Source organism: Moschus berezovskii, chromosome 8 (genome assembly GCF_049115385.1).
Source record: "Moschus berezovskii isolate FMDL1 chromosome 8, NW_MosBer_1.0, whole genome shotgun sequence".
Classification (NCBI taxonomy): Eukaryota; Metazoa; Chordata; class Mammalia; order Artiodactyla; family Moschidae; genus Moschus; species Moschus berezovskii.
This window is the reverse complement of record NC_142467.1, coordinates 108,378,120-108,402,827: the sequence shown is the minus strand read 5'-3', so window position 1 is coordinate 108,402,827 and position 24,708 is coordinate 108,378,120. Positions and strand designations below refer to the sequence as shown.

Below are 24,708 nucleotides of genomic sequence, written 5' to 3'. Positions count from 1 at the left end.
TCTCCTTCTGCAGTCTTACATGTATATACCTTAATAGGCAACAAAATAAACCTACAAATTTAATATCTGATGAAAGTTTAAAAAGTAGTTCAAATAAACTTCTGTATTAGAGGACAGAAAAAATTATAAACGTATCAAAACAAATTTATCTCAAACATAGTGCTATGTGTTTTCTATCAGTAGTACTACTTAGAATTGAAATGAACATCTGGGAGTTCTCGGTTCACGTACTGTTGAAGCCTACCTTGAAGAATTTTGAGCATTTCTTTGCTAGCCCGTGAGATGAGTGCAATTGTGCAGTAGTTTGAGCATTCTTTGGCGTTGCCTTTCTTTGGGATTAGAATGAAAACTGACCTTTTCCAGTCCTGTGGCCACTGCTGAGTTTTCCAAATTTGCTGGCATATTGAGTGCAGCACTTTCACAGCATCATCTTTTAGGATTTGAAATAGCTCAACTGGAATTCCATCACCTCCACTAGCTTTGTTCATAGTGATGCTTCCTAAGGCCCACTTGACTTCGCATTCCAGGATGTCTGGCTCTAGGTGAGTGATCATACCATCGTGGTTATCTGAGTCATGAAGATCTTTTCTGTATAGTTCCTCTGTGTATTCTTGGCATCTCCTCTTAATATCTTCTGCTTCTGTTAGGTCCATACCATTTCTATCCTTTATTGTGCCCATCTCTGCAGTCCATGGGGTCACAAAGAGTTGGACACAACTGAGTGACTGAACTGAACTTGCATGAAATGTTCCCTTGGTATCTCTAATTTTCTTGAAGAGATCTCTAGTCTTTCCCATTCTATTGTTTTCCTATATTTCTTTGCATTGATCACTGAGAAAGGCTTTCTTATGTCTCCCTGCCGTTCTTTGGAACTCTGCATTCAGATGGGTATATCTCTCCTTTTCTCCTTTGCCTTTAGCTTCTCTTCTTTTCTCACCTATTTGTAAGGCCTTCTCAGACAGCCATTTTGCCTTTTTGCATTTCTTTTTCTTGGGAATGATTTTGATCACTGCCTCTTGTACAATGTCATGAACCTCCATCCATCGTTCTTCAGGCACTCTGTATATCAGATCTAATCCCTTGAATGTATTTGTCACTTCCACTCTATAATCCTAAGGGATTTGATTTAGATCATACCTGAAAGGTCTAGTGGTTTTCCGTACTTTCTTCAATTTAGGTCTGAATTTTGCAATAAGGAGTTCATGATCTGAGCCACAGTCAGCCCCTGGTCTTGTTTTTGCTGACTGTATAGAGCTTCTCCACCTTTGGCTGCAAAGAATGTAATCAGTCTAGAGATGTCCATGTGTAGAGTCATCTCTCATGTTCTTGGAAGAGGGTGTTTGCTATGACAAGTGCATTCTCTTGGCAAAATTCTGTTAGTCTTTGCCCCATTTCATTTTGTACTCTGAGGCCAAACTTGCCTGTTACTCCAAGTATCTCCTGACTTCCTTCTTTTCCATTCCAATCCCCTATGATGAAAAGGACATCTCTTTTTTTGGTGTTAGTTCTAGAAGGTCTTGTAGATCTTCATAGAACCGTTTAACTTCAGCTTCTTCAGCATTATTTGTTTGGGTTCTGACTTGGATTACTGTGATATTGACTGTGATATTGCCAACATCCATTGGATCATAGAAAAAGCAAGAGAATTCCAAAAAAAACATCTGCTTCACTGACGATGCTAAAGCCTTTGACTGTGTGGATCACAACAATCTGTGGAAAATTCTTAAAGAGATGGGAATACCAGACCACCTTACCTGCCTCCTGAGAAACCTGTATGCAGATCAAGAAGAAACAGTTAGAATCAAACAAGGAACAATGGACTGGTTCAAAATAGGGAAAGGAGTACATCAAGGCTGTATAGTGTCACCCTGTTTATTTAACTTACATGCAGAGTACATCATGCAAAATGCCCAGCTGGATGAAGCACAAGCTGGAATCAAGATTGTTGGCAGAAATATCAATATTATCACATATGCAGATAACACCACCCTTATGGCAGAAAGCGAAGAGGAGCTAGACCACCTCTTGAAGGTGAAAAAGGAAAGTGAAAAAGCTGGCTTAAAACTCAGCATTCAAAATACTAAGATCACAGCATCCGGTCCCAGCACTTCATGGCAAATAGAGAAACAATGGAAACAGTGCCAGGCTTTATTTTCCTGGGCTCCAAAATCACTGTGGATGGTGATTGCAGCCATGAAATTAAAAGATGCTTGCTCCTTGGAGGAAAAGCTTTGAAAACCTAGACGATGTATTAAAAAGCAGAGACATTACTTTGCCAACAAAGGTCCATATAGTCAAAGGTATGGTTTTTTCAGTAGCCCTGTATGGACGTGACAGCTAGACCATAAAGAAGGCTAAGCACTAAGGAATTGATATTTTTGAACTGTGGTGTTGAAGAAGACTCTTGAGAGTCCCTTGGACTGCAAAGAGATCAAACCAGTCAGTCCTAAAGGAAATCAGTCCTGAATATTCATTGGAAGGACTGATGCTGAAGCTCCAATACTTTGGCCACCAGACGCAAAGAGCTGTCTCATTAGAATAGACCCTGATGCTGGGAAAGATTGAAGGCAAGAAGAGAAGGGGACAATAGAGGATGAGATGGCTGGATGGCATCACTGATTCAATGGACATGAGTTTGAGCAAGCTCTGGGAGATGGTGAAGGACAGGGAATCCTGGCCTGCTGCAACCCATGGCGATACGAAGAGTCAGATGTGACTGAATAGCTAGTATTGAAATACTAATTGCCATCGCTATTAGTCCTATGCTGATTTTGTTCCAGCAACAGCATTTATGTAACAGTAAATAATCACCAATTTTTCATATTCTTATGTAAAAGAAGTAATCTTGTGGGCATGTGCTCAGTGATTCAGTCCTGGCCCACTCTTTGCAGCCCCATAGACTTGGGCCCACTAGGGTCCTCTAGCCCATGGATCTTTTCAACCCAGGAATAGACCCAGTTTCTCCTGCATAGGCAGGTAGATTCTTTGCCACTATGGTCACGTGGGAAGCCCCTTGTGAGTGTGTAATTATTACCTATTACATGATGCCTCTTTGCAGGTGTGACTGCAGCCATGAAATTAAAAGACGCTTACACCTTGGAAGAAAAGTTATGACCAGTCTAGACAGTGTATTATAAAGCAGAGACATTACTTTGTCAACAAAGGTCCATCTAGTCAAAGCTATGGTTTTTCCAGTAGTCATGTATGGATGTGAGATTTGGACCATAAAGAAAGCTGAGCGCTGAAGAATTGATGATTTTTGAACCGTGGTGTTGGAGATGAGTACCTCGGACTGCAAGGAGATCCAACCAGTCAGTCCTAAAGGAAATCAGTCCTGAATATTCATTGGAAGGACTGATGCTGAAGCTGAAGCTCCAATACTTGATGCAAAGAACTGACTCATTTGAAAAGACCCTGATGCTGGGAAAGACTGAAGGCGGGAGAAGGGGACAACAGAGGATGAGATGGTTGGATGGCATCACCAACTCAGTGGACATGAGTTTGAGTAAACTCCGGGAGTTGGTGATGGACAGGGAAGCCTGGCGTGCTGCAGTCCACTGGGTCGCAAAGAGTCGGACAAGAGTCTGCACTGTATCCTGCCTTGACCCTCTAAGCCCACCAGCCTCAAGCCAAGCCCAAGCCCCGAGAGAGGGAAGCCTCACCCGCTCCCCTCCCACACACAAGCTCCACCCTCATGATAAACCCCGCCCACACAGCGCCGGCGCTTCTTTGGTTCCGCCTCCGCAGCGTCCAGGCTCCACCCTTCCCGACCCAGACCCGGCAGACTCCGAGGAGCATTCGCTTCTTCCGGTTTAGGTTGTCATGGTGGCGCCCAGCCCACCTTGCCTCGTCTTTTCCGGTCTCAGTCCGGCGTGGCAGAGTAGGTAGGCGGTCTTAGTCATTTCAAGCCCTCTCTGTCATGGCAGTGCCCTGCGTCTCCTTCCGGGCACAGCCTGTCATGGCGACGCCCTGAGGAGCAAAATTCAGACACAAACACCTCCGTTTCCGGGCTCGTGTTCCTCCCGTGTGTCATGGCGGCCCCCAGGGCTTACCGGAAGTAAAGCATCGGAAGTGAGCCGGGGCCTCCGCCCGGAAGCGAGCGCGGCGCTGGGAAAGATGGCGGCGGAGGCGGCGGTGGGCAATGCGGTTCCTCGCGGGGCCCGGCCCGCCGGGCAGCCCAAGCCCAGGCCGCAACCGCGCTCGCTCCTTGCCGCTGGGCCCGCACTCATACAGAGCGGCGACGAGCTGGTCGCCGCTGTGTGGCCGTACCGGCGGCTGGCGCTGCTGCGGCGCCTCACGCTGCTGCCGTTCGTGGGGCTACTCTACCCGGCCTGGCTGGGTTCCGCAGCTACCGGCTTCTGGGGCTGGGGCAGCAGCTGGGCGCAGATCCCCGAGGCCGCGCTGCTTGTGCTCGCCACCATCTGCCTGGCGCACGCGCTCACCGTCCTCTCGGGGCATTGGTCCGTGCACGCGCACTGCGCGCTCACCTGCACCCCGGTAAGTGTGCGCACCCGAGACCGACCACAACCGTGGTCAGGCCTCACAGCGGATCTCAGCCTCTGCGTTCGTGTCGGTCCCCAACCCAGCCGGGGCTGCCTCAGCCGGTCCCAGGTTCCGCCGGGCACCCTCCATCCTTTTACGCTGCTCGCTAAATTCCGACCGGCTACTGACTTAGCTGTACGACCCCGGCGCAGGTTACTTCCCTTCTCTGAAATTCTTCCCTGGTGTGGTCAATTAGATTCGATAAGGTACCCTGTAAAAAGCTTAGCGCAGAGCCTAGCATATGTCACCATTTGCTAGCTCCCATTCTAGAGGAGATCAATCCTGGGTGTTCATTAGAAGGACTGATGCTAAAACTGAAGCTCCAATACTTTGGCCACCTCATGCGACGAGTTGACTCACTGGAAAACATTCTGATGCTGGGAGGGATTGGGGGCGGGAGGAGACGGGGACGACAGAGAATGAGATGGCTAGATGGCATCACCGACTCGATGGACATGAGTTTGAGTGAACTCCGGGAGTTGGTGATGGACAGGGAGGCCTGGCGTGCTGTGATTCATGGGGTCGCAAAGAGTCGGACTCGACTGAGCGACTGAACTGAACTGATACTAGCGAGTATGTGTCTCCTAGAATCGGTCCTGCCTTCTTTGTTGTCTGCCTCCTACCTTGCTTTTCAAAGTGTGAGGTTAGACCTGTAGGATGGATATTCCTGTCTGTGCATCTTGAGAACTGAGCATCGGTCCTGCCGGCCAGCGCTGGGAGCCTCCACCCCACAGCGACCAAAATGAGCTTGAAATGCAGTTAATTGCAGCGTTTAAGAGGAGCAGAGGGTATTTGTGAACAAGTGACTTAACTGCTCAGAGACCCTTATGTTCGTTTGCAAGGGTCTGATGTTAAGGAAGGCTGCCCTCAGAATACAACAGCACGGTAGTAGACGTGACCTTTAACAGTGAGGTCTGGATGCGTGCTGCCCACTCAGCAGTTGACTGTCCACTGCCCTCTGGGCCTGCTTCATATGACTCCAGCAGGTGTGGAGCCATGGGGACTGAGGTCGGGCTCCAACCAGCCTCCCCTCTCAACCCAGACGTGTTTGCTACAAGAAGAGAGAAAGGGAACAGCACCAAGGGCTCCAGAAAGAGAAAGGGGAGCAACAACCCTACCCTACAACCTGTCTGACTCCAAATATGGACTGAGTTCTCTCTTTTGAGAAAATGAAATCTGTCTTATCCCAGAAGGGAGACTCAGACTTCTGGGATTGGTAGCTTCCAGTCAGTGCAATGAAAGACCCCAGTGAGGGACAAAAGAATGGAGGGAAGTGGGGGGGGTGACACCCCCAAACTTCCAGCTGCCTATTAGCCTGCAGCTAAAAAGTGGGACTGTTATTAACTTCCTCTCCAAAAATGGAGAGCTCGACAGCTGGAGGTTAGGACTGGCAGATCTGAGTTTACATCAGAGATCTCAGACAAGGGTGCTTCTCCTCTTGGGGTTTCAGTTTTGCTTTGTGTAAAGTGAGAACCGTAACACTTAGCTCAGGGTGCCAGTGTAAGAAGAACCTGAGATGCCATCTGCAGAGCACCCGGCGTGCGGCCGGTGTACTACTTTGCACCTATTCTACCTGGCATTCCCAGGGTTGGTAATTCTGTCTTTTGTCGTTAGTTTCTGCCTGCTTTGTGGACCATGCAGGGCTTTGCTTCTCAGGATCACTGCTGTGTCCTCCACACCGCCCCCCCCCCAAAAAAAAAGACACAGGGCAACACAGGTTCTGGTGGAGTAGCCATGGAGTGGATGCAGCTCATAGCAGAGAGCACTGCTGCTGCTGCTGCTGCTAAGTCACTTCAGTCGTGTCCGACTCTGTGTGACCCCATAGGCGGAAGCCCACCAGGCTCCCCCGTCCCTGGGATTCTCCAGGCAAGAACACTGGAGTGGGTTGCCATTTCCTTCTCCAATGCATGAAAGTGAAAAGTGAAAGTGAAGTCTCTCAGTCGTGTCCGACCCTTAGCGACCCCACGGACTGCAGCCTACCAGGCTCCTCCATCCATGGGATTTTCTAGGCAGGAGTACTGGAGTGGCTTGCCATTGCCTTCTCCGGCAGAGAGCACTAACGCAGCTCTATTCAGTGCCTCTGTGTCTTAAGTGCTGGAGAAATAACAACAAACAAAATGCATTGCTTTCATGGTGTTAGTGGGGGAGATGGAACTCCAGGGTCAATGCAAAAGGGAAAACCAGGACAAGGATTCTGTGAGGGAACTTGAGGTGGAGCAGCTTCCTGAGGAAGTGACATTTGAGCAAAGGCCTAAAGCCTGCGGTGTGACCATGCGCTCCAGGCAGGAAAAAAAAACAGTATGTGCCTTTCACTGAAGCGAGGATGAGCCTTGTTGTCCCTTGTCACTCTAGAACACAGAATAATAATGGGCGGCGGGGGCGGGGGGTCAGCAGAAGCAGCAGGCCAGGTGGGCTGGGACAGGGCCTGACTCACATGGACTGAGAGCGTACCTCATGCCAGGCAGCATTTTTCCTGTTGGAGTTTATCTTCGTCAGCAGAACCCTGGGCTTTTGGCACTGTTCATGACCCTGGCTTTATGATATGGGCGGGACCAAAGGCCCAGTGAAATGCTGTCCCTTCTCCCAATGGTAAACTGGGTGTGGCCAAGTCCACACCCAGAGCCCAGTGGTATGTTCCAGAATGTGGAGCTGGGACTTGAGGAGGGCTCAGCAGTGGCGCTTTGCCTCTCACAGGAGTACGATGCCCACAAAGCAACCTTCGTGAAGGTGGTGCCAACTCCCAACAACGGCTCCACTGAGCTCGTGGCCCTGCATCGCGATGAGGTAGGGACCACTGGCTCCGGCATGGGCTCAGATGGGGTCCCCAGGCCAGAGGCCCCTGCCACAGACTCACCTCCCACAGGGCGAAGATGGGCAGGAGGTGCTGTCCTTTGAATTCCAGAAGATCAAGTATTCCTATGATGCCCTGGAGAAGAAGTGTTTTCTCCCCGTGGCCTTTCCAGTGGGAAACGCTTTCTCATTCTACCAGAGCAACAGAGGGTTCCAGGAGGACTCGGAGATTCGTGCTGCCGAGAAGAAGTTTGGGAGCAACAAGTGAGTCCCAGCATCCTTGTGTGTTACCCCTGCTGAGACAGGGCTGGGGCTCTGCCTTATAGTCACAGGCCAGGTCCCTGCTCCAGTAAATGGCACCTGCCCCGTTCATGTGTGCTCAGTGGTTTGGGGGGGGGCTGCCTTTTCAACAGAACGTCCCAGGTGGACGTGGCAGGCTCTATTTGAGAAAGTTGTTCTGGTCTAGTCTCTCCCAACGTGCCTGCTGATGGGACCCCCTGGAGGGCCCATAGCTGGGAGCCCTGGCCCAGGGCTGTTCATCCATGCCCTGTGTGTCTAGTTCTCTTCTTCGTTTAAAGTTTTGTCTGTAGATGTGAATCCTTGTCATTCTCCTCATACATACCCAGCACCATATGAGTGATGATAAGGAAAACGGATGGTGGTGATCGGAACAGCCCTTGTTTGTGCCAGGTGGGACACAGGTGCTGTGTTAGCGCTGTCTCCATTCATCTGCACCAGAGCCACCTGTGTCGACACCGGGCTGGGTGGGAGCAGAGCTGGGCTTCAGAGCCCGCATCCTGGTGGTGATTGTCCTTGACTTAGAAACCCTCAGAACCTCTAGGGAATTACTTCCTGACCTAGCTGCTTTTCAGAACTTACAAAAACGTTACCGCACCCAGCAATCTAATCGGAAGTCTTACCGGAAGCATTTATTGATTCTTCTCCCACCCCACCCTGGTCAGCGTGCGGGCAGCCTGGGATGTCCCTTTTCACACCACCTTCACTCAGGTGAAGGCACCCTGCACAGTCCGGGTTGGAGCTCGGTTTGTATTGCGACGCGGCCACTGTGCGGTTTCCTTTTCTCAAGTCCCGCATCCCGGACGTCAGCGCAGTTCTGCAGGGCCGAACGAAGACAGCCCAGGTTGACCTGGCCCCTGGGGCAGAGCCAGCCGCCACCCAGCGTGCGGCAGAGCGCGCCTCAGCCCTCCTCAGATCCCAGAGCTCTCACCCAGGGAGTCTTTGGGGAATCCCAGCTCAGGCCGCGCCCCCCATGGTAGGGTGGGGTTCCGGCACTTCGTTTCAGGCCCCAGGGTGCCCCACAGCCCCAGCTGCCCGGCCTCCTCTGTGCAGCCTCAGGGCTTCGGCCCACAGTGAGCCGTCTTCCCCAGCCTTGTCCCCCGCCGCCTGACAGCTTCTTGTCTTTGCCAGCCCGGCCGAGCGGGCGGCTGCTCCCTGAAGTGCCTGCAGTGCAGACTCAGAGGTTTCGTCAGGACTCTGCAGAGCAGGGGGCTGCGGCAGTCAGCGTGCCCGCCTGGTGCTGCACGGTCAGGAGGACAGGCTTGAATGGAGCGTCCCGTCGCCCAGGGAGATGTGAGGGTGGGGCCTCCTGCCCACAACAGGGTGAGCCATCTGTCTCTTTCAGGGCCGAGATGGTGGTGCCTGACTTCTCGGAGCTGTTCAAGGAGAGAGCCACGGCACCCTTCTTTGTGTTCCAGGTAAAGCAGCAGTGCTGGTCCTTCTCCCCACCTGTTCTTGGGACTCTCCTAGCCCACCTCCTAATGTGAAAACATCCCCCACCCTCGTGGTCAGAGCCCGCGGGCAGCGTGGCCCTCAGCGTGCCAGCTGGCCTGCCCCAGGCGGTCTCCCCGTGCTGCTGGGAACAGACAGGCCCGTGCCCCACAGGTGTTCTGCGTGGGACTCTGGTGTCTGGACGAGTACTGGTACTACAGTGTCTTCACTCTGTCCATGCTGGTGGCCTTTGAGGCCTCGCTGGTGCAGCAGCAGATGCGGAACATGGCAGAGATCCGGAAGATGGGCAACAAGCCCCACCTGGTCCAGGTGCAGCCAGTGGGGTGGGGGGCGGGTGGGAGGGTCCCCGTGGTCTTGGGGCACATCACGGGAGCTCCCCTAGAGCTGACGGCACTCCGCCCCTGCCCAGGTCTACCGAAGCCGGAAGTGGAGGCCCATCGCCAGCGATGAGATTGTTCCCGGGGACATCGTCTCAATCGGTGAGGCCCAGTCCTGCTCTGCCCTGTGGGAGCTTTTGCCTCAGGCTTCGGTCCAACCCCCCCGCCCCTGCCCCACAGGCCGCTCCCCCCAGGAGAACCTGGTGCCGTGCGATGTGCTGCTGCTGCGGGGCCGCTGCATCGTGGACGAGGCCATGCTCACCGGGGAGTCGGTGCCCCAGATGAAGGTGCTGGGTCGGGCATCGGGGAGGGGAGTGCTCCTCCATCTACTCAGGCCTGTTAGCATCACACTCCCTGGGGAGGAAACAGGCCAGGGTCCTGCCCAGGCTCAGGTCCAGGAGGGACGGAGCCCAGAAGACGAAGGAGACACAGACGAGGGTCCTGGCGTTCCTGGGGGGTTAGCACCCTGGACTGAGGGAAGCCAGGTGGTGAGAGGGGGAAGGAGGAGACGAGAGGCAGCAGCATCAGGGGGGAGTCAGGCAGTCTGAGGTCTCAGGCTGTGGTGGGCTGAGGGAGAAGCAGCAGCTGCGACTCCGGGGTAAGGCTGGGTACAGGGTCCTGGGGAGTCAGTAGTGTGCCGAAGGTAGAAAGAAGACAGACCGGGCCCGTGAGCCTGGTAACACGCACCAGGTTGGATGGGGAGCCCCATGAGGGGCGGGCGGGCTCCTTGCAGACTCCAGACTAGGGACGGAGGCCAGGGTGGGATTAGCCGTTGACTCTACTATCCTCCCCTCCTCCCCAGGAGCCCATCGAGGACCTCAGCCCAAGTCGGGTGCTGGACCTTCAGGCCGACGCCCGGCTCCACGTCGTCTTCGGGGGCACCAAAGTTGTGCAGCACATCCCCCCGCAGAAAGCCGCCGCAGGCCTGAAGCGTAGGTGCCTCGGTTGTGGGGGTCCCCGCCCTGCCACCCCGCACCCCGGGTCTGCTTGGCCCCAAGAGAGGGCCAGGATATGCAGGCACGAGTGACACCCGCTCTCTGTCTCCCCAGCCGTGGACAATGGGTGTGTGGCCTACGTCCTGAGGACCGGATTCAACACATCCCAGGTGTGGCACCTTGCCCATCCTGAGGAGGGTGGTACCTGAGGTGATCGGGGGGCAGCTGAGGTGGCAGCCTTTTCAGACCCCAGAACATCCAGCCCATAAGCGCTCTCTGGTAGCAGATGCTGGGCTGAGGGCCACAGTGCAGAGACAAGCCCCAGAGCAGGTCCGCTTTCCCTGGCCAGGGCTCTAGTGGAGACCCCAGACTGTGACCCCGCACCCCTGGGGATCACAAACCATCTGGGCCAAGAAAACACTAAAGTGGCTTAAGGGAGTGTCCTGAGGTCAGATTGCTGTCAGACATGGCCCATGGACATGGACGTGAACACGGTCCTAGTGAAATGGAACTTCCAGATTATAAACAATGGAAGAGAGAAGGGACACTGTTAGAAACTGTCCAGGAGAAACTGGCTGCATGAGGACTAAGGGATCCGTGGGGCCGCAGTGGAGCTTGGAGATACATGGGTGACTTTGCAAATAATGTTTCCTTTGTTGGAGCATTGTTAAAAGGATTCAAGTGGGGATTTGCTGCATTTGTGGTAGCTGTAGGGGCTGAATATTACCTGGAGTCCCAGAAAAAAGATAAGAAGCATCACTGAAGATAGTACCTGGAAATATCTTTTAATGTCTTAACTTCCTTATAAAAAGATTTCTTCACTGTAAAAAAGAAAAAGTGGCTTAAGGATTCCTTAGGAAAGATGATGGTCAGCTCTCCTTCTGGAGAATTCAGCCCCTGCCCCAGTCACAGCCACCTCCTTTCCTGACCCCCGTCTTCAGTCGCGGGGCAGGAGAGGCTGCTGCCCTCCCAGGAAAGCCCTCTGCCCCTCCATCCCTCCAGGGCAAGCTGCTGCGCACCATCCTCTTTGGGGTCAAGAGGGTGACGGCCAACAACCTGGAGACCTTCATCTTCATCCTCTTCCTCCTGGTCTTTGCCATCGCAGCAGCCACCTATGTGTGGATCGAAGGTAAGCGCCCTGACTCCCTCCCCCCGCCATCTGCTCGGCCCCAGGCCCAGGTCCCCAGAACTGGCAGGCCCTGTCTGTGCAGGTACCAAGGACCCCAGCCGGAACCGCTACAAGCTCTTTCTGGAATGCACGCTGATCCTCACCTCCGTCGTGCCCCCTGAGTTGCCCATTGAGCTGTCTCTGGCCGTCAACACCTCTCTCATCGCTCTGGCCAAGCTCTGTGAGTCCCTGGGGCAGGGACGGGGTGCCGAGTGGGCTGGGGCCCAGCAGGACCCCTGACCCTGGCTCCCACCACCCAGACATGTACTGCACGGAGCCCTTCCGGATCCCCTTCGCTGGCAAGGTGGAGGTGTGCTGCTTCGACAAGACGGGGACCTTGACCAGTGACAGCCTGGTGGTGCGCGGAGTGGCCGGGCTCCGGTGAGCACGGGCATCAGGGTCACCAGGTGCCACCGGGGGCGTTTCTGGGCGCTCAGGGGACAGAGGGCTGCCCAGCCTGAGCTTTCACAGTGAGGGCCTGGCCCAGGCCCTGCCACCGAGGCCCACTCCAGGGTCCCCCCCAGCAGTTCTCAGTGTGAGCGACGGTGCTCAGCCTGGGCCTCAGGAGGTCACACGATCTCGGGGGCGTCGTGGAGCAGGCACAGACGTTACAAGGACCACAGCAACACCCTAACGCCCTGTCGCCGTTGCCCCCGCCCCGTGACAGGAGGGGAGTGGGGGGGCCCATCCCTCGTCCTGACTGGGAATCCCCAGGGGCTCCTCCACCCACTCCCCTCCACTCGGTAACCAGCGGGTCCTCCTCCCTGCAGGGACGGGAAGGAGGTGACCCCTGTGTCCAGCATCCCCATAGAGACACACCGGGCCCTGGCCTCGTGCCACTCCCTCATGCAGCTGGACGACGGAACCCTCGTGGGTGACCCGCTGGAGAAAGCCATGCTGACGGCCGTAGACTGGACCCTGACCAGAGGTGAGGGGCTGGAGCCTCAGGCACGCCACCAGCTTGTGCATCCCCGGGCAGGCAGAGGGTACCTGTCAGACGCCTGTGTGTTCAACCCAGGGGCAGGTGGGTGGGCACAGGCTCGCCTCTGACCTGGGGCAGCGTCCTCCCCGAGGCAGACCCCGTGTGTGGAGGTGTGGGGAGGACGGGGCGGAGGGAGGAAGGGCACGGCGGGGGCGGGCGGGGGCTTGGCGGCCTCTTTGGAGCGAAGGCCCTCAGGACTCGTGCTTATTTGTTTCCAGATGAGAAAGTATTCCCCCGAAGTATTAAAACTCAGGGGCTGAAAATTCACCAGCGCTTTCATTTTGCCAGTGCCCTAAAGCGAATGTCCGTGCTCGCCTCCTATGAGAAGCTTGGCTCCACTGATCTCTGCTACATCGCAGCCGTGAAGGGGGCCCCCGAAACCCTGCACTCCATGGTGAGCCAGCCCCGGCCAGGGTCGGGAGGGGGTGTCCAGGGCGGTCGGTGATCTCCCCCTGCGTTCCCTGCAGTTCGCCCAGTGCCCACCTGACTACCACCACATTCACACGGAGATTTCCCGGGAAGGAGCCCGAGTTCTGGCGCTGGGGTATAAGGAGCTGGGGCACCTCACTCACCAGCAGGTAAGGGCCCAGGCCCCCCACCCGCCAACCCGCCGTGCGGATCACCCTCTACCCCCTGTGACCACAAGCGGCCACAGTTTCATCGTCTTCCTCCCTGAAGCCCCAGGTGGCACTCCCTCTGCGGTTTCTTCTCCCCAGCACACGCCCTCCCCTAAGGGACCCCATCCCGTCCCCAGATCCGGGGCTGCTCCCTGGAGAACACACCCAGGTCTCACCTCCTAACCTCATACCCACTTTGGGGAGGCCTTGGGGCACCTCGGGTTCCCCAGCTCTGCCCCTGCCGTGCCCAGCCACCTGGCCCCTGTACAGTCGTGGGGCATCCCCAGCCCTTGGTCACAGCCCACAACCTTGTGGACTCCTTCCACCTCCATCCCCAACACTGCTCCTTTGTCTGCTTCCACTTCGGCCCTCATCCGAGTGGCTTTCATCTGCTTGCACCCAGTGGCCATGAGATCCTTCGGGGAAGCGCAGCAGGTCCTGCCTCCGTGTCCCGAGCGCCGCAGAGGAGCCGTGCCACCCCCCGCCCCCGCCCCCGCCTCTCCTGGGGCACTGGGTTCTCTGCTTTCTGTGCAGTTACTGTGCGGGTCCCCCCGGAGAGGGCAGGCTCCACGAGGGCAGGCTTCCTGCTTTCTGTGCTGAGGAGGGTCAGCTTGCGCGCAGTGCCTATCAGAGGAGAGTCCGGACCCTCGTCCTGGAAGTGGACTCACAGGGACTTTGTGCCACGCTGTGTCTGTGATAGAGGGTAGCGGTGCCGCTGGGGAGCCAGGACCGCCCAGCCACTGCTCAGCCCCTCTGCCACCAGGGCGCCTCTCACCCTCCCCACGTCTCTCACCTTCTGACCCTCAGGTCCCCTCCTGCAAATAGGGGCTGTCTCTGATGCCCCAGCCCCACCGTGTTGTCGTGTCAGAGCTTAGGTATTGGGGAAGGAGGACAGAAACAGATCTTTAGGGCCCCGGTGTGTGCATCCACAGGCCCGGGAGGTCAAGCGGGAGGCCCTGGAGTGCAACCTCAAGTTCGTCGGCTTCATTGTGGTCTCCTGCCCACTCAAGGCTGATTCCAAGGCCGTGATCCGTGAGATCCAGAACGCTTCCCATCGGGTACAGCCACTGGCCCCCTTTCTACCAGCCCCCAGGTGGGCGGTCTTGGCTGCTCCTTCAGAGGGGGTGTGACAGTAGAAGACAATTGGCCCTCCATGGGGTGCCCAGGGGTGGGCATCTGGGCCTTGGAAGCAAAGAGCATGGCTTTTGGTTGAGTGCCACCAGGACTTCGACACTCGTGCTGTCCCATCTTGAGGATGCTCTAGGATCCATGCCCACCCTTCTCACCTCACCCCATCAGGCCCGCAGCATCCCTGGGAGATGAGGGCTATTCCTCCATTCCATCCCGTCTCAGGGAAAAGCTGAGACTGGCTGAGAGGACATGGAGGCCACACCCAGACAGGCCGCGTCTGTCCCAGTGACTTTGCTCTGGCAGTCCTCGTGGTTGGTGTTTCCTAGTTGGGGGTTCAGGATGCAGTTTTAGGGTATGGGAGATGAGCTGGAAGTGTCAGGGGGTAGTGATATCATTAGTCCTCACCTGGCCCTCAGCAGTCAGGGCCCGTCTTCCCATCACCAGGCTCCAAGCCAAGAGGATCCACACCAAAGGCTGGTTCTTGGTGTATGTTACAGTTAAAGGCTGTGAGTGTTCTCACAAAGACACAAACACGTATACAATTTGTAGAAACTACTACCAGACGTTATGGCTCCTGGAAGCCCAGTCCCTGGTAGGAGACCAGGAGCTCTCTCTGTGGCCTTCCTTAGGAGAGACTTAGCCCCCGTGTCTGCAGGCTGCAGTTCTGACCACTGAGCCCCGTTCTCCTGGCTGTCTGCCATCTCCCCAGGTGGTCATGATCACAGGTGACAACCCACTCACTGCCTGCCACGTGGCTCGGGAACTGCATTTCATCGAGAAGGCTCAGACACTGATCCTGCAGCCTCCCACGGGGAAAGGTGAGGCCCCATGTCTCATAAGCTGGGGGGGCCCCAAGTCCAAGAGCAGCTCCCACGTGGTGGTTTAACCCTGTGCCAGGCCTGAGTGAGCATGCCTGGCGTCCTCCGGCACCCATGACACAGGCCTGTTGGTCACAGCACTGCCCTGTAACCACACTCAGGCTACCTGGCCAGGGAACCCCACACCCCGCCCGTGCAGCAGCGTGCAGATGACCCCTGGCTCCAGGACTGGCAGTGACTTGCAATCTTAAGGCGCTGGATTATAGCCACAGCACCCCACGTTTCATGGCCTCCCCCCAACTGGGGCCCAGCTGGCTGCCTGAGTGCTCCCATTGAAAGCACAGGGACTGCTGGTCCTCGTGGTTGGTGTGGCCGGACCCAGGGCAGAGGCCTTGGTTTGCTTCACCAGGTCAGCCCTTCTGCTCCATGAGGAAGGGCCTGCCATCCCCGCACCACATAGGAACCCAGTTGGATCAGTTGTGGGGGTCCCTGCTCTGTAGATAAAGAAACAGAAGTGAAGCCATCCACCTGGGTCATTTGGAGAAACTGTGACTGAGGGTTTGAACTCAGTTCCAGAGCTCGTGGTCTCTGGTGTCTCCTGAGTAACCGAACTGGTTGTGAGTGGTGCCTCAGAATCAGACTGGTCAAGAGACAAATCCAGTACCAGCACCTCTAGCTGGTGGGGTGGAATCTGTCAGATGCCCTAGGGTGGTACCCAGTGTAGGGCCTGGCTTGGGAGCAGCATGCAGCAGGGGTGTCACCAGGCAGTAGGCCAGACAGAGGAGGATGCTGGCATGGCCTAGCCAGGGGGGCTGCCAGAACCTCCTCGCCCTCCTCTGGGTCTGTGTTGTAGCCCAGATCTCTGTCCCAGTCCCAGGCACTGCGCTCTTCCAGAGCCTGGGAAATCATAGGTGGGTGGCCCAGAGATGACTACCAAGACTGCTGGCTTTCCAGCTAAGCTACTTTAGCAAAACAGCTAGAACAAAGCCAAGTGGAGACCGCTTTCCCTCTAGGCTGAGACAGCTCATTGCCAGCCCTGTGCCACAAGGGCTGGTAGACTGCCCTCAGCCTTGACACTCAGCATCTGGGCCTAGACCCACGAGCTAGAAAGGAGAAGTGGATAGCAAGCAGCGTCTGGCCTGAGGAAGTGACATGGGGTGCCCTGGTCCAGGAGAGCAGGGTTGTAGGCAGACGCTCTCTGGGTTTGGATCTGGCCTCTTCATGCAGTCTCTAGTAGCTTAGGCCCTAGGTTTTCAGATTCTTTGTGTCGGAGCCTTCATGGACGACCTCTGTGGGTGCTGAGTAGGTGCGGGTTGGTGTGGACCTGGATTAGGAGGGCAGGGAGTAAGAAGGAGCCCCGGGGAAGGAGGGCAAGGACTGCACGCGTGGGGTCCAGCTGAGGGCCCACCTGAACAGCTGACCCTGGGCCCTGGCCCTGCAGGTGGCCCATGTGAGTGGCACTCCATCGACGGCAGCATCTCACAGCCCCTGGCTCAGGGCTCCCCCAAGACCCTGGCCCAGGAGCACGCGCTGTGCCTCACAGGCGATGGCCTGGCCCACCTGCAGGCCGAGGACCCCCAACTGCTGCTTCACCTCATCCCCTACGTGCAAGTGTTCGCCCGAGTGGCCCCCAAACAGAAGGTGGGTACAGGGGGTGGCAGAGGGCAGGCAGGGTGTTGGGCATGGCACAGAGTCCTCACTCGGCCCGTCTCTTCCCCTGACAGGAGTTTGTCATCACCAGCCTGAAGGAGCTGGGCTACGTGACCCTCATGTGCGGGGATGGCACCAATGATGTGGGCGCCCTGAAGCACGCCGACGTGGGTGAGCCGGGGGCGGGGGCGGCACACTCTGCCTTCCCTGGCTTTCCGTCAGGGGCGCGCCACAGTTCTGTAAGGCACCAGCGGTGAACCGATGGGGCACGGACCACTGGGGTTGGGGATCTGGAGGGCTCCAAGGCCAGGAAGGGATCCACGTGCCTGAGGAAGAGTGTGGTGGGGGCCCAGGCAGGTTCCACAGGCGGACACAACTCGGTTTGTTCAGCCCTCCACCCAGGCACTGTGTGAGCACCAAAGCCAAGGCAGGAGAGCTCACCACCTTGATTCTGTGTCAGCAGAGCACAGATAGCAAGTTGGTGTTTAAAGACAGTTTAACTTTGTTTCTTTCACGCGTGCGTGGTAAGTCGCTTCAGTTGTGTCCGACTCTGTGGGACCCCATGTAGCCCACCAGGCTCCCCTGTCCATGGGATTCTCCAGGCAAGAATACTGGCCTGGGTTGCCGTGCCCTCCTCCAGGGGATCTTCCTGGCCCAGGGGTCAAACCTGGGTCTCCGGCGCCGGCAGGCGGGTTCTTCACCACTAGCACACCTGGGGAGCCCCGCCTTCTTCCCGTGCTTTTCAGATACTTACTGGTTTATCAGCTGCAGTTCTCATGACCGCATGACTCTGGGCAATAAACTTCTCTGGGAATCGCTTTGGACCTATGTAGTGTCACATACTTTATTTGCGTGTGCTTTTTTATTGTCATTATTCTATAATTAGTTTGTAGAAAGTAGGATGGATGCTGTCTGAGGTGCTGGCTCCTTGGGGGGGATGGGCAGGTGAAATGGGGGGTTTGGTACTGGGCAAGCTTCATTGAGCAGAAGCTCCACGCTCTGGCTCCTGACACACTCTCCCACCAGGTGTGGCCCTCCTGGCCAATGCCCCTGAGCGGGTCGTTGAACGGCGGCGGCGGCCCCGGGACAGCCCCATCCTGAGCAACAGCGGAGTCAGGGCCACCTCCAGGGCTGCCAAGCAGAGGTCAGGGCTCCTACCTGCCGAGGAACAGCTGGCCTCCCAGCGGGTGAGTCTCCGGAGGAGGGGGGCACCAGCGCCCCCTTGTGGTCAGGTCTCACCCATCTGCCTGCTTCGTAGGACCGCCTGAGTCAGGTGCTGCGGGACCTAGAGGACGAAAGCACGCCCATCGTGAAGCTGGGGGATGCCAGCATCGCCGCGCCCTTCACCTCCAAGCTCTCTTCCATCCAGTGCAGTGAGTTCTGCTGCCTGCTCCTCCCGCTACCCCACCCCTCGGCCCATACTGCCTGGCCCCCAGGCCCACACCTGCCTTCCCCCGCAGTTTGTCACGTGATCAAGCAGGGCCGATGCACGTTGGTGACCACACTGCAGATGTTCAAGATCTTGGCGCTCAACGCCCTCATCCTGGCCTACAGCCAGAGTGTCCTGTACCTGGAGGGTGTCAAGTTCAGTGACTTCCAGGCCACGCTGCAGGGGCTGCTGCTGGCTGGCTGTTTCCTCTTCATCTCCCGCTCCAAGGTGGGCCAGGAGCCTGAGAAAGGCAGGGGCTCCTGCCCCAGCCCCAGGGTACCCTCTGCTTCTCTGAGCCACGATTCCTGCCCTGGAGGTATTGAGAGGCTTCTCGGATTGCTGGTTGGCCATCAGTTGACAGTTGGGCCACCCAGGGCACGCTGTTAAAGGTGGAGCTGCAGGTCTGACTTGTCTGCGCAGCAGCCCTTGGGGTGGGAACTGTCACCTCCAAGTTTCAGATGGAGATCGGAGGCAGGGTGGGCGCCCACTTGGGTTCTTCAGAGTGGAGCATCTCTGGCCCAGCATTGTCCACAGGCTGGGGTCTCAGGTGGGCCACACAGGTGAGGACAAGATAGATGGGGAAACGATTATCAAGACCACTCAGAGTATGCATGCTGAGAAGAACACCAAGTAGGGTCACACACTACTTGTGGGTAGCGGCCTCGGGGTCGGTCAGGGAGGCCTGTGTGATGCTGACACTCAAGTCAGCACATGAAGAACAAGAGAAGCAGCCAGGAACCCCCACAAAGGTCGCAGGTAGTCAGGGGCTGGTGCAGGAGGCCATAGGGTGTGGGCGGTGGTCTGCACTGACCGCACCTGCGCCATGAGCAGTCATGGGGGCAGGGGCTTTACATTCATTCTAGAGCAGGAGTGCGGTGGGCCATGAGACCCCTGTGATAGCCGTGCAGCACGCGGGCATTGAGCGAGGCTGGGGTGGCATCGGGACTGCGGAGCTGGAGTAGTGAGCGGAGGACTGGTTCCGACCTGCAGCCCCCAGAGTTCAGTGACCGCTCTCTTCCTAAGGCCTGTGGGAAGCAGGGTGGGTGGGTGACCCCAGGCTGAGCCTGGGCCCTGACCCCAGCCTGCCCCTGCAGCCCCCAGAGTTCAGTGGCCACTCTCTGCATGAGGCCTGCGGGAAGCAGGGTGGGTGGGTGGCCCCGGGCTGTGCCTGGGCCCTGACCCCAGCCTGCCTCTGCAGCCCCTGAAGACACTGTCCCGAGAGCGGCCTCTGCCCAGCATCTTCAACCTGTATACCATCCTTACTGTCACGCTGCAGTTCTGTGTGCACTTCATGAGCCTCATCTACCTGTACAGCGAGGCCCAGGCCCGGAGCCCTGAGAAGTGAGTGCCCGCCCAGGGTGGGGGGCAGGAGGGACTCGAACAGACATTGGCCTGGGGCGACCAGGCCGGCACAGTCCTGGTTCTGAGGGGCAGGGGGTACAGCAGGGGTCCCAACGGGGCCCTGACCCCTCCGTGTCCCCGCAGGCAGGAGCAGTTTGTGGACCTATACAAAGAATTTGAGCCGAGCCTAGTCAACAGCACAGTGTACATCATGGCCATGGCCATGCAGATGGCCACCTTCGCCATTAACTACAAGGTAAGGCCCAGCCCCTGCCCAGGCACCCCCTGCCCACCCTCTGGGCCCCCGTGACACAGCTCTCCATCCGTCTGTCCCACAGGGCCCACCCTTCATGGAGAGCCTGCCTGAGAACAGGCCCCTGGTGTGGAGCCTGGCCGTGTCGCTCCTGGCCATTGTGGGCCTGCTCCTCGGCTCCTCACCTGAGTTCAACAGCCAGTTCGGGCTTGTGGACATCCCTGTGGAGGTGAGTCGCTCTGCAGACACGGTCCCGGGACCCGGCCTGGCCCTGTCTGTGGACGCCTGCCTCACCAGCACTCCCTGCCCCACAGTTCAAGTTGGTCATCGCTCAGGTCCTCCTCCTGGACTTCTGTTTGGCGCTCCTGGCCGACCGCGTCCTGCAGTTCTTCCTGGGGACCCCAAAGCTGAAAGTGCCTTCCTGAGACAGCAGTGCTGGCACCTGCTGCCCACCCTGCTGCCACTGGGCAGGAGCCCCACGAGGGCCCCAGGAGGGAACGCTGCCCGCACAGTGAGGCTGATGTGGCCTTGCCCACCGAGACTGAGCTGGGACACCCCCACACCCTACCCCCCTATGGCTGTCTAAGGGCCTGGCTGGCAGAACCAGCCCTGGGCCAGCACCTTTGGTAAATAAAGCAGCATCGATGATTTTAAGAAGCCTCACCTGCATCTGTGTGCCACAGAAGGTGTTGTCAGGATCTGAATGGTCCCCAAGGAAGGTCCTGGCCCCTGCCTCCCGCCGTGGGCAGTGTGAGGTTTTAACCTTGCTCTGCAACACATTCGGCCCTTGGACAGACCAAGCTCGGAGCCCAGAGAGCTCTCTGTGCACTTGCTAGTTTTGTAAGCACTTCCATGCTTCCATGGCCTCGCAGCTTCACGTTTTTGACACCTCAGGCACTCAGGGAAGTCTTAGGATCATGGCAATTTTCCTTTTTACGTAACATGCAAAATAACAGCATGCCTTCCTCTCGTGATGTCAGATACAGGAAGTTGAAGTCATTACAAATACTGAGTCAGGTCACAGCCCTCAGGATTCTGCAGCACACGGGTGCCAGCGCTAGGTCACATCCTAGCCAGGGTCTGGCCTGCAGTCTGGCGCTCAGTACTGACACTGTCCTTCCTTCCAGAAGACGTTCACCCACTACAGCGCAGGAGCTGTGGACTGGGTAGCATGAGAGCTAAGAGCTGCAGTCAGAGACTTCTTACCTTTTCAACAGCCAAAAAAAACTAGAAAAAGCCTTTTATTTCCCATCAGAAATTCGAGTGGGGGTGTGGGTGCCGTTGATAACTGACAAGCTGCATATGACGACCTCAGGCCACGGAACCCAAGCCCAGGCTTCTGGACAACTTCCTCTCCCCGCCGATGCTCAGTGAGGGACTGTACCCTGTTCTGCTCCTGCTTCATGGTCATCCTCAGCCACCCACCCAGCAGGCTTCCCCATCAGAGGAGGTGTGGCCCACAGCCCACCGAGAGCCCTGGAAGCCAAAGTGAGGGAGGGGCTGGGACCAGCCGTGAGCATCACTGGACACTGGCCACTGGCCAGGGTTTCCAGAGGGGGAGAGGTGCCTGCTGTTCTCTGCTTATCTCCCAGTCCATGGCGTTGCAAAGAGCCGGACACCAGTTAGTGACTGAACAACAGAGGTGCCAGACCGCATCCAGCAGGGCTCCCTGAGACCATCTGAGGCACTCCAGTTGGGGCGGGGGAGCACTCTGGATGGGGGTTTGCTGGGAATGATTCTTAGTGGGCCCAGAGCAAGGGTCCTTGTACTCTCCGTGAATGAGAGGTCCGAGGGGTGCTCTGATTGCCCTGAAGTTGGGCCCTCGAGACCTGATCCAGCGCTGAGCCCTCACGGGGGTTCCCCAGTAGTGTCTTCGGCCCCAGCATGTTAGGGCAGAGGTCCCCAAGCCCTGGGCCTCAGGAACCAGGCTGCTCAGCAGGGAGTGAGTGGCAGGTGGTCAAGTGAAGCTCCATCTGTATTTACAGCTGCTCCCCATCTCGCATTACCACCTGAGCTCCACCTCCTGTCAGATGAGTGGCAGCATTAAATTCTCATTGCATCATGAACTGCGCATGCAAGGATTCAAACCTAGATCCCTAGGTTGTGCGCTCCTTAAAAGAATCTAATACCTGGTGGTCTGCGGTGGAGCTGAGGCAGTGATGCCAGCACAGGAAGCAGCCACAGAGCCAGGTTTTCATTAGTAGAGAGGCTCCACTGCACAGACCATACATCAGTTGCTTGCAGGCTCAAATCCCCATCAGTGAGCGGCAAGTGCCAGTTAAGCTGCATCTCTTGGCAGGATTTATAGTGGCAAGCGAGTTGATGTACTTCAATTTTACAGCTACATCTGATGGCAGGGTTAAAGTCAGAATCCGACACTGTTTTAGTCCATGTGTGGCCTGCCCATTTTATTTACCACTTCATTTCCGTCCGTGCCTGTTTCCCAAACTGCACACTTGTCTCAGTTACGGTTTTGATAAGGCCACAAGCTGACCCTAGCCAAAATGTGTGAAAACAAATGTCGCTAGAGAGCTCTGTAAGGGAGGAAAGACCCAGTGGTGAGACAGCAGAAAACTCCCAAGACTGCCACCCCTGCAAAAAAAAAAAGCTGCATTTGGAAGAAAATACCAAGAGTTCTAGTTTGGGAAGATCCCCTGGAGAAGGAAATGGCAACCCACTCCAGTATTCTTACCTGGGAAATCCCATGGACAAAGGAGCCTGGTGGACTACAGTCTGTGGGGTCGCAGAAGAGTCAGACACACCTTAGCAACTAAACAATAGCAACCAAGAGTCCTAGCATAATTAAGTTATGGGTTCATTGTAACAGGTGATTCACACTCTCTAAGACCATGTTGAATAATATGGGCAACTGGCTATCCAGCAAAACCATGAAGCCTTCAAAACTGCTTTGCCCCATGGAGACCAAGCACCCAGCATTAAAAGACAAGCCTTTGAAGTTTTTCAAAAGAAAAAAAGTGAACTGGAGAACAGAAGCAATTATTGAAGGCCACCACTTCATTAAATGTCTGAACAGAAAACATTATTCTTAGTGGCTAACACTATTGCTAAAGCTAAGCCCTTTACTGTTGGTGAAGAGTTGATCCTTCCTGCTGCTGAGGACATTTGTCATGAACTTTTAGGAGAGGCTGCAGTTCAAAAGGTGGCGTGTGTTCCTTTTTTGGCTAGTGCCATAACTAGAGGATACCATAATTAGGCTTCCCTGGTGGTTTAGACCGTAAAGAATCCACCTGCACTGCAGGAGACCCAGGTTCCACCCTGGGTCAAGGAGATCACCTGCAGAAGGGAATGAATGGCAACCCACTGCAGGATTCTTGCTTGGAGAGTTCCATGGACAGGAGCGTGGCGGGCTACAGTCCATGAGGTCATAAAGAGTCAGACACAACTGAGTGACTGGCACTTTCACTTTTCACTTTCATAAGTAAACTGATGAAATAGAGAATATTGAGGTACAGTTGTTAGGATTAACAAATCAACATGGTACACAATCCAGGTGGACTAATCCACCAGTGTGACAAGGCAGCAATGTTTGCCGTATATTTTTCATGAGAATATGTTACCTGCCCTTTTGTTGCCAACCAATACCGCAAGTCTAGTGGTTGTGTATCAGGCCCCTGTGTCGGTATACGCATGGACTGAAGGGCTGCCGTGACTAAAAGGCTTTCTGGTTTCACTACTTGAGTCAAAGAGGTCACTTCTGAGCGTGAGTCTACACGGTGTGTCATCCATAAAGAAGTACTGCTAGCCGAAAAATGTCACCTGAACTTAACATTTTGTGTGATGTGATTAAAATTATCAACCACATTAAAGTGCGTGCCCCTAGCTCACATCTGTTCGAGCCGCTCTGTGAGGAGCCAGAGCACAAGCGTCTCTCACACAGAAGTGAGATGCTTTCTAGTGGCGGATCACCGAGGCGTCCCTGATTGTACAGTGGGTAGGAATCCACCTCCTAATGCAGGGGGCATGGTTCCATCCCTAGTCCAGGAAGATTCCACGTGCCAAGGAGCAACTAAGCCTATGTACCACGATCACTGAGCCCTCAGCTGCAACTGCTGTAGCCCACGCGCCTAGAGCCTGTGCTCTGCAATGAGAGGCCCACACACTGCAACGAAGGGTAGTCCCTGCACCGCCACAAGAGAAAGCCCGCACAAAGCAGCGAAGCCCTAACACGGCCAAAAATAATAAATAAAAATAAATTACCTAAAAGCAGATCCCTAGCCAGAGTTTCTGAGTTACGAGAGCTGCTCTGGAAATTTCTTTTAGAAAAACAGTCACCACTGGCAGCATATTCCAGTGACAGAACGGGTTGCAAAATTTGCTTATTTGTGTGACATCTTCAACCTGCTCATCGAACTCAATCTGTCACTTCAGGGGCAAACAACTATGTTCAAGTCAGCAGATAAAGTGGCTGCATTCAAACCCACACCAGAATTATGGGGGCAACAGGTGAGCATTGGGGATTTTTGACATGTTTCAAACGTTAGCAGAGATTTTGAAAGGGACTGAGCCGGGGCCTACTTTCTCCCAGCTGATGAATGATCACCTACCGCAGCTTTCAAGAGTTTGAGCACTACTTTCCAACCACAGAAGACCCCCAAATTAAGAAGGAATGGATCCTCAACCCATTTGTGAAAAAGCCAGGTGAATTGACTTTGTCCATGCTAGAAAAGGAGCAACTGCTTGAGATAAAAAATGACGGTGGCCTTAAAAGTATGTTTAAGATCATTTCAAATTTCTGTATGTTCTGGATGGACTTTCCTGGTGGCTCAGATGGTAAAGAATCTGATCCCCTGGAGAAAGGAATGGCAACCCACTCCAGTATTCTTGTCTGGAAATTCCATGGAACTGAGGAGCCTGGTGCGCTACAGTTCATAAGGTCGCAAAGAGTCAGACACAACTGAGCAACTA

General features: G+C 55.7%; 1 protein-coding gene and 1 pseudogene across 2 annotated transcripts; both read left to right on the top strand.

Annotated features, from left to right (window-relative positions):
- Positions 1 to 4,085: 4,085 nt before the first annotated feature.
- Positions 4,086 to 20,451, top strand: ATP13A1 (ATPase 13A1). Of its 2 annotated transcripts, XM_055430417.2 has the most exons (26): positions 4,086 to 4,497; positions 7,237 to 7,326; positions 7,406 to 7,596; positions 8,975 to 9,047; positions 9,235 to 9,390; positions 9,491 to 9,560; positions 9,639 to 9,745; positions 10,261 to 10,390; positions 10,508 to 10,563; positions 11,396 to 11,522; positions 11,605 to 11,742; positions 11,822 to 11,942; positions 12,332 to 12,489; positions 12,762 to 12,937; positions 13,011 to 13,121; positions 14,093 to 14,218; positions 15,001 to 15,109; positions 16,551 to 16,750; positions 16,834 to 16,930; positions 17,786 to 17,946; positions 18,018 to 18,132; positions 18,220 to 18,416; positions 19,387 to 19,529; positions 19,674 to 19,785; positions 19,868 to 20,011; positions 20,097 to 20,451. In XM_055430417.2, the coding sequence occupies exons 1-26, from the start codon at positions 4,117 to 4,119 to the stop codon at positions 20,205 to 20,207; spliced, it is 3,600 nt and encodes a 1,199-aa protein (XP_055286392.1). In that variant the 5' UTR covers positions 4,086 to 4,116; the 3' UTR covers positions 20,208 to 20,451. The 2 variants fall into 2 exon arrangements, with proteins under 2 accessions (XP_055286392.1, XP_055286393.1); XM_055430418.2 differs by lacking the exon at positions 14,093 to 14,218.
- LOC148777194 (NADH dehydrogenase [ubiquinone] 1 beta subcomplex subunit 3 pseudogene) lies at positions 10,570 to 11,389 on the top strand (annotated as a pseudogene).
- Positions 20,452 to 24,708: the final 4,257 nt, after the last annotated feature.

Bases quoted from the DNA above. Each gene is read 5' to 3' on its own strand.
- ATP13A1 (XM_055430417.2), top strand. From the start codon at position 4,117: ATGGCGGCGGAGGCGGCGGTGGGCAATGCGGTTCCTCGCGGGGCCCGG. The intron at 9,561-9,638 runs GTGAGGCCCAGT...CCTGCCCCACAG, and splicing joins CGGGGACATCGTCTCAATCG to GCCGCTCCCCCCAGGAGAAC. The intron at 20,012-20,096 runs GTGAGTCGCTCT...CCTGCCCCACAG, and splicing joins TTGTGGACATCCCTGTGGAG to TTCAAGTTGGTCATCGCTCA.